At 46.5% G+C, this 11,690-nt stretch overlaps 1 protein-coding gene and 1 long non-coding RNA gene across 5 annotated transcripts; both read left to right on the top strand.

Moving 5' to 3' along the window:
- Positions 1-8,608, top strand: LOC121534349 (histone-arginine methyltransferase CARM1). Of its 4 annotated transcripts, none has more exons than XM_041841011.2 (16): positions 1-236; positions 1,066-1,191; positions 1,614-1,720; positions 1,965-2,069; positions 2,230-2,340; positions 2,749-2,926; positions 3,949-4,039; positions 4,425-4,506; positions 4,915-5,000; positions 5,343-5,432; positions 5,564-5,701; positions 5,829-5,918; positions 6,209-6,336; positions 6,423-6,506; positions 7,077-7,145; positions 7,375-8,608. In XM_041841011.2, the coding sequence occupies exons 1-16, from the start codon at positions 95-97 to the stop codon at positions 7,515-7,517; spliced, it is 1,770 nt and encodes a 589-aa protein (XP_041696945.1). In that variant the 5' UTR covers positions 1-94; the 3' UTR covers positions 7,518-8,608. The 4 variants fall into 4 exon arrangements, with proteins under 4 accessions (XP_041696945.1, XP_041696947.1, XP_041696946.1 ...); XM_041841012.2 differs by having other exon boundaries at positions 2-236; positions 6,209-6,306; XM_041841013.2 differs by lacking the exon at positions 7,077-7,145.
- Positions 8,609-10,816: 2,208 nt separating this feature from the next.
- Positions 10,817-11,687, top strand: LOC123482803. The gene is made up of 3 exons (XR_006657939.1): positions 10,817-10,997; positions 11,095-11,164; positions 11,587-11,687. It is a non-coding gene; the product is annotated as an uncharacterized LOC123482803 (long non-coding RNA).
- The last annotated feature ends 3 nt before the right edge of the window (positions 11,688-11,690 follow it).

Raw genomic sequence — 11,690 nt, 5'->3', positions numbered from 1 at the left:
CGACTGACTGTGGGGTGGCAGTAGTGAGCAGCACCGTAGTTTGCTTGATCGTGAAGTGTGAGCCGACGAACCAGTTAAGCAGCCAGAAGCGAAGATGGCGGTATCGGTGTTTCCCTGCGTGCGGTTGCGGTCCATCGGGGACGCGAACGGAGAGATCCAGCGACACTCCGAGCAACAGCCCCTGAGATTGGAGGTTAAAAGCACCCCAGACACGGCTCTCCTAAATCTCTCCAACGGTAAGTAGCTGCTATAACCAGCTCCCGGCGTGTTGATTATCCGCGAGTTAGCTAGCGCTTACCTTGTGGTAGCCCGAGACCCCTTCACGATGCTATGAAGAATGAATAGGATTGAGTAAGTCGGTGGCTAACTAATTAGCATCTAGCTAACCAGGTAGCATTTCACTGTGATGGGCCGGTGCGTTGGTATAGTACAAGTTACCGAAAATGTGTTTTTCAAAGCAAGCAAATGTTGCTGTTGTAGAAATTGGGTGGTTATTCCCACTATCGATACAGTACATGTAAAATATTATCTTATTAACGTTATGAGATAGCTAGTTAACTAGCATGCTAATTTTGAGGCTGGCTATGCCTATATGCGTCTTGGTGGCTTTGTCCTGTAGCGACATATTCATTGTAGAGTAGCCGGTCAGTTAGCTTGGAAACCCGACGTTGAATTTAATTTAATTCTATGTTTGGGCATAAATGAGCCGTTGTGATCAGTAACGTTTCCTCTCTCGACCTCTGCATGCCAGAGTGTTGAATACAATTATATTTAACTTACTTTACCCGTGCGGTTGGTCCATTACATGTAGGAATATGAGACAACACAGGAAAGTATAATTAAATCAACATTTCAAAGCGCTGGTACTAGTGTGTTCAAATGTCTATCAAGCATGCAGGCTTACTTGCCAAGCTCTTGCACGTGTTTACACGGTTTTGCGCATACTTCAGGTGATATAAATCGGAACTCACTACCAGTGCTTTGAAAAGTTTTTAATTATACTTTCCTGCGGAAATATTGCCGTGTGTGGCTATATCTTACCTGTCTCTGATGGTTTGTCAACAGGAGATGAGACCTCAGTCTTTAAGTGTTCGTTGTCCAGGGAAACGGAATGCAGTCGTGTGGGGAAACAGTCCTTCATCATCACGCTGGGCTGCAACAGTGTCCTGCTACAGTTCTCCACACCTGCAGGTAGGGTGTGGGTCTGTGTGTGGATGTTTACAAAAGTTGTGCAATGATTGCCTCATCAGTGGTGATGTGGCAATCATTGCACCGAGTGGCGCAGTGGTCTAAGGCACTGCATCGCAGTTCTAGCTGTGTCACTAGAGATCCTGGTTCGAATCCAGGCTCTGTCGTAGCCGGCCGCGACCTGGAGACCCATGGGGTGGCGCACAATTGGCCCAGGGTAGGGGAGGGAATGGCCGGCAGGGATATAGCTCAGTTGGTAGAGCATGGCGTTTGCAACGCCAGGGTTGTGGGTTCGATTCCCACGGGGGGTATAAAAAATAATGTATGCACTAACTGTAAGTCGCTCTGGATAAGAGCGTCTGCTAAATGACAAAAAATTTAAATGTAAATGTTCAGTCTCTGTCTAACTGTGTGTGTTTGTGTAGAGTTCAGTTCCTTCTATAATATTCTGAAGAGTTGCCGGGGCCACAATGCAGAACACTCCGTCTTCAGTGACAGGACGGAAGAGTCCTCTGCCGTGCAATACTTTCAGGTGGGAAACGCACACACATCTGCGGGGGACCACTGTGAGTGGTCCAACACACACAGTGGTGTATTGGAGGGGTAACGCAAGTAAACGCTGTTTACACACCTTTTGCCATAAATTAATTGAACCACTGCACACACACACACACAGAGTTATCAAGTCTAAAAGACATTGGAAATAACTGCTGAATTTTGACCGATTGGCCTCAATGACCTTTGCCTTCTGCCGTTTGACCCCTGTTTCCCTCCAGTTCTATGGCTATCTCTCTCAGCAGCAGAACATGATGCAGGACTATGTTCGGACTGGAACCTACCAACGTGCCATCCTTCAGAACCACGTTGACTTCAAGGACAAGGTACCACACGCACAAACACACACACAGTGACTGATTTAGATGTGTGCTGCCAATCCAATGATCTGTGATCTCTCTCTCGATCTCCCCCTCTCTCGCCCCCCATCTCTCGCTCTCCCTCCCTCTCTCGCTCCCCCCTCTTCCTCCCTCCCCCTCGTTCTAGGTGGTGTTAGATGTGGGCTGTGGTTCAGGTATTCTGTCGTTCTTCGCGGCGCAGGCCGGAGCCAGGAAGGTCTACGCTGTGGAGGCCAGCACCATGGCTCAGCATGCAGAGGTAACACACACACACACTAACTACCACGCAAAAGGTACGAGAGTCGGTTTGTTTCTTTGGCTGTGATCAGTTTTTTGTTGTTTTATTATGGTGATTATTAGTGCTAAAGCTGTTGTTAATTAGACTACACTGAGAGGCCTCCTCGACCACACGCACCATCACACACATACGCACTACCACATACACACCCTACCATACACATACATACACACACCAGGGGAGGACGGCTCACAATAATGGCTGGAACGGAGCGAATGGTATGAAACACCAGGAAGCCATGTGTTTGTATTTGATACCATTCCACTGATTCTGCTCCAGCCATTACCAGGAGCCCGTCCTCCCTAATTTAGATGCCACCAACCTCCTGTGACACACACACACTAACCCCCTGTGTGTGTGTGTGTGTAGGTGCTGGTAAACTCCAACGGTATGGGGGATCGTGTGGTGGTGATAGCAGGGAAGGTGGAGGAGATCTCTCTACCAGAGCAGGTGGACATCATCATCTCTGAACCCATGGGATACATGCTCTTCAACGAGAGAATGCTAGAGAGTTACCTACACGCCAAGAAGTTCTTAAAGCCTAACGGTGAGAGGGAAGAGAGAGGAAGATGAGAGAGGGGGTTAGAGATAATGCTGGAGAGTTACCTACATGCCAAGAAGTTCTTAAAGCCTAACGGTGAGAGAGAAGAGAGAGGAAGATGAGAGAGGGGGTTAGAGATAATGCTGGAGAGTTACCTACATGCCAAGAAGTTCTTAACGCCTAAAGGTGAGAGAGGGGAGAGAGGGAGTTAGAGATAATGCTGGAGAGTTACCTACATGCCAAGAAGTTCTTAAAGCCTAACGGTGAGAGAGAAGAGGGAGGAAGATGAAAGAGGGAGTTAGAGATAATGCTGGAGAGTTACCTACACGCCAAGAAGTTCTTAAAGCCTAACGGTGAGAGAGAAGAGGGAGGAAGATGAAAGAGGGAGTTAGAGATAATGCTGGAGAGTTACCTACACGCCAAGAAGTTCTTAAAGCCTAACGGTGAGAGAGGAAGATGAGAGAGGGAGTTAGAGATAATGCTGGAGAGTTACCTACATGCCAAGAAGTTCTTAAAGCCTAACGGTGAGAGAGAAGAGAGAGGGAGCGAGATGAGAGAGGGAGTTAGAGATAATGCTGGAGAGTTACCTACACGCCTAGAAGTTCTTAAAGCCTAACGGTGAGAGAGGGAGCGAGATGAGAGAGGGAGTTAGAGATAATGCTGGAGAGTTACCTACATGCCAAGAAGTTCCTCAAGCCCAACGGTGAGAGAGAGAGAGGGAGGGATGGATGGAAGAAGTTGGCGAGTTAGAGACAATGCTGGAGAGTTACCTACATGCCAAGAAGTTCCTCAAGCCCAACGGTGAGAGAGAAGAGAGAGGGAGCGAGATGAGAGAGGGAGTTAGAGATAATGCTGGAGAGTTACCTACATGCCTAGAAGTTCCTACGGCTCAATGGTAATATGGAGAGGAAGAGATGGAGAACGGGAGATATGGAAGGAAAGAAAGATGGGGATGGAGGAAAGGGAATTAGTAGAACGCGTATCCAGGTGTTGCCGACGGTAACCCTCCCTCCTCCCTCGTCCCCTAGGTAACATGTTCCCCACGTTAGGCGACGTCCACCTGGCTCCCTTCACAGACGAACAGTTATACATGGAACAGTTCACCAAGGCCAACTTCTGGTGAATAACCTTTGACTTCATTTAACAAGCTCCGGTCAACACAGCTTTTAAAACCTAGACAGAGACGCATGTTCTTACTAGCCTAGTTCTTACTTCTCCAACTTCTGGTAAATAACCTTTCACTTTATTTACTTTATTTTTAAAGCTTTGTTTTTACATGTGGAAAGTATTGTGTTCTTAGGCTAACTTCTGGTGAACAACCACACTTACATTTACTTTATTTTTAAAGCAGTTTTTACCTGGAAAGTATTGCTGGGGAGAGAGAAAGCAAATTCACCATGCCTTTGTTACAACGATACAAAAATATTTAACTGTCACTAAGTCAACTAACTAAACCCACTTCCCACGGTCTCTTTCTCTCTCTCTCTCCCGCTCTGTCTCTCAGGTATCAGCCATCGTTCCATGGTGTTGATCTGTCATCATTGAGAGAAGCTGCAGTAGATGAGTATTTCAGACAACCCATAGTGGTGAGACTTCCTCCCCCCCTCTCTCTCTCTCTCTCTGTCTGTGTCTCTCTGTCTCTGTCTCTGTCTCTGTCTCTCTCTGTCTCTCTCTCTGTCTCTCTCTCTGTCTCTCTCTCTGTCTCTCTCTCTGTCTCTCTCTCTGTCTCTGTCTCTCTTTCTCTCTCTCTCTCTCTCTCTCTCTCTCTACCAACTTTCCCTCTCACCTGTTTTTTTTCTCTCTCAAATTCAACATGCTTTAATGGCATGAATGAAAAGGTGAATGTTGCCAAAGCGAAGTGATACACAACAATTATGAAAAGAACAGAGACAACAATAAGAATAGTAGCTATAATACTAAAGAAAAAAAAATATATATATATATATATATAATGAAAAAAATATCCATTACATAAATGTAATGATCTCTCTCAGGACACCTTTGATATCCGTATCCTGATGTCCAAGTCTGTCAAATACACCGTCAACTTTCTGGACGCGAAAGAGGGGGATCTGCACAGGTGAGTCCATCACCTCCTCTCTCCTTCAGGGCCTGTATTCAGAAAGCTCTCTTCTCTTCTCTCTCTCAGGATAGATTCCCTTCAAGTTCCACATGATGACATCTGCCCCTCCTCTCTCCTTCAGAAAGAGACTTGGAGTCGGAGCGCTGATCCAGGATCAGTTTAGCCTTTTTTAGATTATAATGAATGGACAGGGGGGACCTGATCCTAGTTCAGCACTCTGAGACGGTTTATGAAAACGGGCCCTGATGTTGTGTTTAGTCTGAGGGTTGTGGTGACTGAGGTTACTGCTGAGAGTTTACTCCTCCTTAAACCTCCATCTCTTTCTTTATCTCATCTCAGGATGGAGATTCCCTTTAAGTTCCACATGATGACATCAGGTCTGGTCCATGGTCTGGCCTTCTGGTTCGACGTGGCTTTCATCGGCTCAGCGTGAGTCCCCTATGTGTGTGTGTGTGTGTCCGTGTGGTATTATGTCAACTCTGTCAGTCTTGATTGACTTGCTGTCCTTCATCTTTTGTGTGTGCCTGTGTGTTCGTCTAACCGTGTGTGTGTGTTTCCAGGGTGACAGTGTGGCTCTCCACTTCCCCTACAGAGCCTCTAACCCACTGGTACCAGGTCCGCTGTCTGCTCCAGTCCCCTCTCTTCACCAAGGCAGGAGACACCCTCTCCGGCACCGCAACGCTCATCGCCAACAAGAGGTGAGACACACACACCCGGATAACTTTACCACACACACACACCTGAAAAGTAAATCCCCACACTGAACACACACACACCTGCAAAGGTACCCCCACCCTAAAGGGTTAATCTGACCTGTGCACTCAGACAGAGCTATGACATCAGCATGGTGGCCCAGGTGGACCAGACAGGAAGCAAGTCAAGCAACCTGCTGGATCTCAAGAACCCATTCTTCAGGTCAGAAACACTCTATACCGCTCCTCTCACGCTCTCCCTTTCTCTCTCTCTCCTACTGTCTGTCTGTCTCTGTTCTCCTCTCTCTCTCTCTCTCTCTCTCTCTCTCTGTCTCTGTCTCTCTCTCTGTATCCTCTAAAATCTCCTCTTCCTCCTCTTTTCTCTCCCTGATAGACATCTTCAAGTCCTCTGTATATGATTGGCTGTCCCTGAGCTTGCCGCCACCGACCCCATCTGATTTGGATATTTAGCACAATGTCCCCATCTGATTGGTTGATATGTGTGTTCCGCAGGTACACAGGCAGCACGTCAGCCCCGCCCCCAGGCTCTCACTACTCCTCCCCCTCAGAGAACATGTGGAACAATGGAGGAGTCTACAGCATGAACCAGGGTACACACCCACACACACTGCATGAATCAGGTACTACACACACACACACACACACACACACAGGTGAATACAGAATTGTTTATTTCCTGTTTTTAATTTCTCTCTCTGTCTATCAGGAGGGATGCCTGCAGCGTATGACCTCAGTACAGTCATTGGTGGCATGGGCTCCACAGTGTCTCACAACAATCTCATCCCTCTTGGTACGCTATGTGTGTGTGACTGACCAATCCCTACACTCCTTACTGTGCTGTGCTATACAGCCCTCAAATCCCAATCTGGATCTCTAAGCCAGTTTCACTGCTTTTAAAAAAAATGCATCCCTTCTAATCAGGGACTGATTTAGACCTGGGACACACAGGTGGGTGCAATTAATTACCAGGTAGAAAACCAGCAGTAGTCTAGACTTCACAGGGTAACATTTGAATACCCCTGCTGTATAGGGTTACAACATATCTGAAATGTTCCCCAAATTCCCAGTTTTTCCAGAAATCCCAGTTGGAATATTACCGGAAAAAGCAGGAAATACGGGAATCCTCCTACTGGGATTTCTGGAAATGTCGGGAAAGTTACTGGAATGTTGCAAACCTAACTGTGCTGTGCTGCGTGTAATGGCAGTTTTGTATCTATATGTTGGACTCCAGATAATCCATCTGTAACTGACCTTTTGTATATTGGTTTTGCTGTGTTTTGTTGATCCAAATAAAATTGGCCAATTTGTGAATTATCTCCTGTGTGTGTGTGTGTGTGTGTGTATGTGTGTGTGTGGGCAGTGAACACAGGGGTAGTGAACCATACATCTTCTAGAGTTGGGTCTATCATGAGTACAGGAGTGGGCCAGGGTGAGTGAGTGTCACCATGGTTACAGAGCTACAGCTCTGTTGCTAATGTCTTCCAGTCTGGTCGACAGTTCAGTTAATGTATGGCCTGACATTAGTTGTTTTAATGTTTGTGTTTATTTTAGATATAAAGTGCTTTTTAGTCCAGGATTAGGTTTAATCTGGGTCCGGGAAACTGGCCCTAACCGTTCTTTGAAGACCCAAATTCACTTCCTGTTTCTCTCTTCCTCAGGAGCGGTGACTGGCCAATCAGGGCCCGGCAACAGTCCTCACTACCCAATCAACAACAACAGCCAGTTCACCATGGGCGGGCCTTCCATCTCCATGGCGTCTCCCATGGCGATCCCTAGCAATACAATGCACTATGGGAGCTAAGTCCTCCCAACCTCTTATCTCCTGTCCCCCTCCTTCCTCCACTTCTCTGGACTTCCAACAGCTGGAAGGAAACCAAAACGGACTGATAATTGGACGTCCCTCACTCCTCCATTCATCCCTCCATTCTTTCATTCCTGATCTCTCAGGCCCGGTCCGGAATCAACTAGACACTGAAAGGATTGGATAGGTTTAGCGTTGTAGAATTCCCACATTTTCTGATTTCCTACTTATTCCCACTTGATTGCAACCGTGGATAGGTTTAAGTAATGTTGGCTAAACATCTCCTTTCGTCCCAACACATTCTGAGGCTGACTAAAAGGTGTGTGCTTGTAACCATTATGTTTATGTATCCACAGCCCACATAGAAACATTTATAAGGATCCTATGTACTTACTGTTGCTATAGGGGTTTTAGAAACTTACACACACACACACACACACAGCCTCCTGCAGGACAGAATGGACATTGAGCTTCTGTGAAGTTTTGCCAATCACTCCCCTCTTCCCCAGCCCGTCGCTTTTGACGGAACGTCCCGATCGATAAATTCTTGAATCCTGATCTTTCACCCCAGGTTACCGATTCAACCGACCAATCAAAGCAAACGGTCTGAGTGTCTAGCCGACCGGCAGCTGCAAGGGAGAGAGGGTGATCCAGGTTTTAGCCAATCGGGACACAAGATTGTCTCTAGGTTGGGGTTTGTAGTAGCTTTAGACTAGCCAGGGGTTCGGTTCTGTAGGGTGCATCGCTGCTGATAGAAATGCAACACTACTATGTCTGTCATGTTAAAAAAGGAATAATGTCACCTTACTGAATAGGGCCCCTGTTATATGGTGTTTAGGGTATAATATTTTAGCTGTTTAACAAGTGTTTAGCGGGAACTGTGAGAGACTTCGTGCAACGTCCTAGGATGTCCCAAATGGCACCATATTCCCTAGTGTACTATTTTGGATCAGGTCCGTTAGGGCTCTGGTCAAAAGTAGTACGCTATATAGGGTATAGACAGTCTCCCGGCAGACACAACATGTAAAGTGTTGGTCCCATGTTTCATGAGCTGAAATAAAAGATTCCAGCAATTTTCCATAAGCACAAAAAGCTTATTTCCCTAAAATTTTGTGCACAAATTTATTTACATCCCTGTTAGTGAGCATTTCTCCTTTGCCAAGATAATCCATCCACCTGATAGGTGCGGCATATCAAGAAGCTGATTAAACTGCATGATCATTACGCAGGTGCACCTTGTGCTGGGTTCAATAAAAGCTCTAAAATGTGCAGTTTTGTCACACAACACAATACCACAGATGTCTCAAGTTGAGGGAGCGTGCAATTGACATGCTGACTGCAGGAATATCCACCAGAGCTGTTGCCAGATAATTTTATGTTAATTTCTCTACCATAAACCGCAGCCAATGTCATTTCCGAGAATTTGGCAGACCACGTGTAACCACGCAAGCCCAGGACCTCCACATTCGGCTTCTTCACCTGAGGGATCGTCTGAGGAGGAGGGGGTAGTGCTGAGGAGCATTTCTGTCTGCAATAAAGCCCTTTTGTGGAGCAAAACTCATTCTGATTGGTTTGGCCTGGCTCCCAAGTGGGTGGGGCAAAAGTGTGACACTCAGAGGACTGGAGTTACCCATCCCTGAGCTAAAGACTCAGTCCATCTTCTGTTTGGTCAAATGGTCTTAAATGTTAATGGTTTAGTTTTGTTTTCATCTAATTGTTTTCTTCCATTTCCCAAAAATATATAAAGATAAAACAGAAAGGCCCTCCGAAGGGGCAAATTAAACATAGCTGGAGAACTAATCAGCTTTCTAGTCTGTATATATTGTATGGATTCTTCCTAATATATAGTTGTTTGCATTCTCAGATTTCTAATGTATGTGGATTGTCTCATGGCAGTACTAAGTATTAGATGAGCCCCATCCATTTCATAGGGACATGGTGATATATGTTGATACTTTACTGTAGGCCCTAGAACCCCCAAACTCAACTCTGGACCTCTAAACCAGTTCTACTCCATTTTTTTCATTGTTCCCCCTCTAATCAGGGACTGAGTTAGACCTGGGACACCAGGTGGGCGCAGTTAATTAATAGGTAGAACAGAAAACCAGCAGGCTCCTCGTAGGTTAATAGTTGAATCCTTCTGCCCTAGTATATAAAGCAGGGGTGTCAAACTCCGTTCCGGGAGTATCTGCTGCTTTTCACTCCTCCCTTGTACTTTACTGCCCTCCAGGAAATGAGTTTGCAACCCTTGATATAGACAATCAACATTTACATTACACACTATTATAGGCCAACAGTACATCATTTTATTCCAAGCCATTTTAAATGGATTGTCAGTAATCAAAATAGCTTCCATTTCTCCAATTGTTTTGCACACATAGGTCGTCCCCTGCTCAGACGTTGCATGCATCAACCGATGGTTGCGTGCTATGTCATCAACTGTGCTGTTGGGCATCAGATTGCTATAACATGTGGTTAGCTGATACACATTGTGTGCTGTAGTGTTCAGATTTCCCTTCACTGGAACTAAGGGGCCAAGCCCAAACCATGAAAAACAGCCCCAGACCATTATTCCTCCTCCACCAAACTTTACAGTTGGCACTATGCATTCGGGCAGGTAGTGTTCTCCTGGCATCCGGCAAACCCAGATTCGTCCGTCGGACTGCCAGATGGTGAAGCGTGATTCATCACTCCAGAGAACGCGTTTCCACTGCTCCAGAGTCTAATGGCAATGAGCTTTACGCCACTCCAGCCGACGCTTGGCATTGCGCATGGTGATCTTAGGCTTGTGTGCGGCTGCTCGGCCTTGGAAACCCATTTCATGAAGCTCCCGACGAACAGTTATTGTGCTGACGTTGCTAACAGAGGCAGTTTGGAACTCGGTAGTGAGTGTTGCAACTGAAGACAGATGATTTTTACGCGCTTTAGCACTCAGCGGTCCCATTCTGTGAGCTTGTGGGTCCTACCACTTCGTGGCTGAGCCGTTGTTGCTCCTAGACATTTCCATTTCACAATAACAACATTTACAGTTGACCGGGCAGCTCTAGCAGGGCAGAGATTTGACGAACTGACTTGTTGGAAAGGTGGCATTCTATGACATTGCCACGTTGAAAGTCACTGAGCTCTTCAGTAAGGCCATTCTACTGCCAATGTTAGTTTATGGAGATTGTATGGCTGTGTGCTCGATTTTTCACACCTGTCAGCAACGGGTGTGGCTGAAATAGCCAAATCCACTACTTTGGGTGTCCACATACTTTTGTATATATAGTGTACGTAAAATACCTATCCAGGCATTGTAAGATCTGGTATGCGTCACCAACGTCTGAGCAGAGAAACACGACCAAACAGTATGAAAAAAGAGTGCTGTGAGCTTGTCAATTAATGAGGTTATTGATTAGCTGAAATGCTAGCACCTGGTTGCCACTTGCCAGGTGGTAATTCAAGATGGCTGCCAGTGTAGCAGAAAACTTCTCCGCTCAGGTAAAACTGCAAACACAACACCTACAGTACACACACCTGAATACCTGTTAAGGTATTTACCTTTTGTGATAGTAAATGTTCATAAATGTTGACCCAGATGGCTTATAGACGGGGGCAGGGACTGGCAGCATGGTCCCAGCCTCAGAGAAGAGGACAGGAGTATTCAGGTAAAGCTGTATATTAAGACACACATCTTGATATAGGAGGACAATCTACTGAACGTGGCCCTACACTCATGATAACCATCCTTCCCAATCTCTCACTTCTGCATCTATATACCCCAGTGTTTGACTTGGGCAGGAGCTCACCGGAGCGGAGTACCGGCACCTCACATGTTCTACTGCTTGAGCTCCTGTTCCTTTTACAGAATATTAGCTCAGAAGTATTGTGGAGCTCCTGCACCTAAATATAATCAGTACTGGCACCCAAAATGAGTACCGGAACCTATTTCAGTCCAAGTCCAGCACTGTATATACCTCTTTCCTTCCGGTCTTACCTCTACCTCCCTATCTACCTCACTCCACTCATACCACCATCCAACCCCCCTCTCCCTCTCCCTCTCTCTCTCCCTCCCTCTCTCTCTCCCCAGACCTCCAGGACACATACCTCCTCCATGGGGAGCCTAGCCCACCTCTCAGTGACCTGTCTCTCCATGCCTCCTGGTGGACCGGCAGGGACGAGCACAATGAGATC

This window comes from Coregonus clupeaformis, chromosome 38 (genome assembly GCF_020615455.1).
Source record: "Coregonus clupeaformis isolate EN_2021a chromosome 38, ASM2061545v1, whole genome shotgun sequence".
NCBI lineage: Eukaryota > Metazoa > Chordata > Actinopteri > Salmoniformes > Salmonidae > Coregonus > Coregonus clupeaformis.
This window is presented reverse-complemented; position numbering and strand designations above follow the sequence as displayed.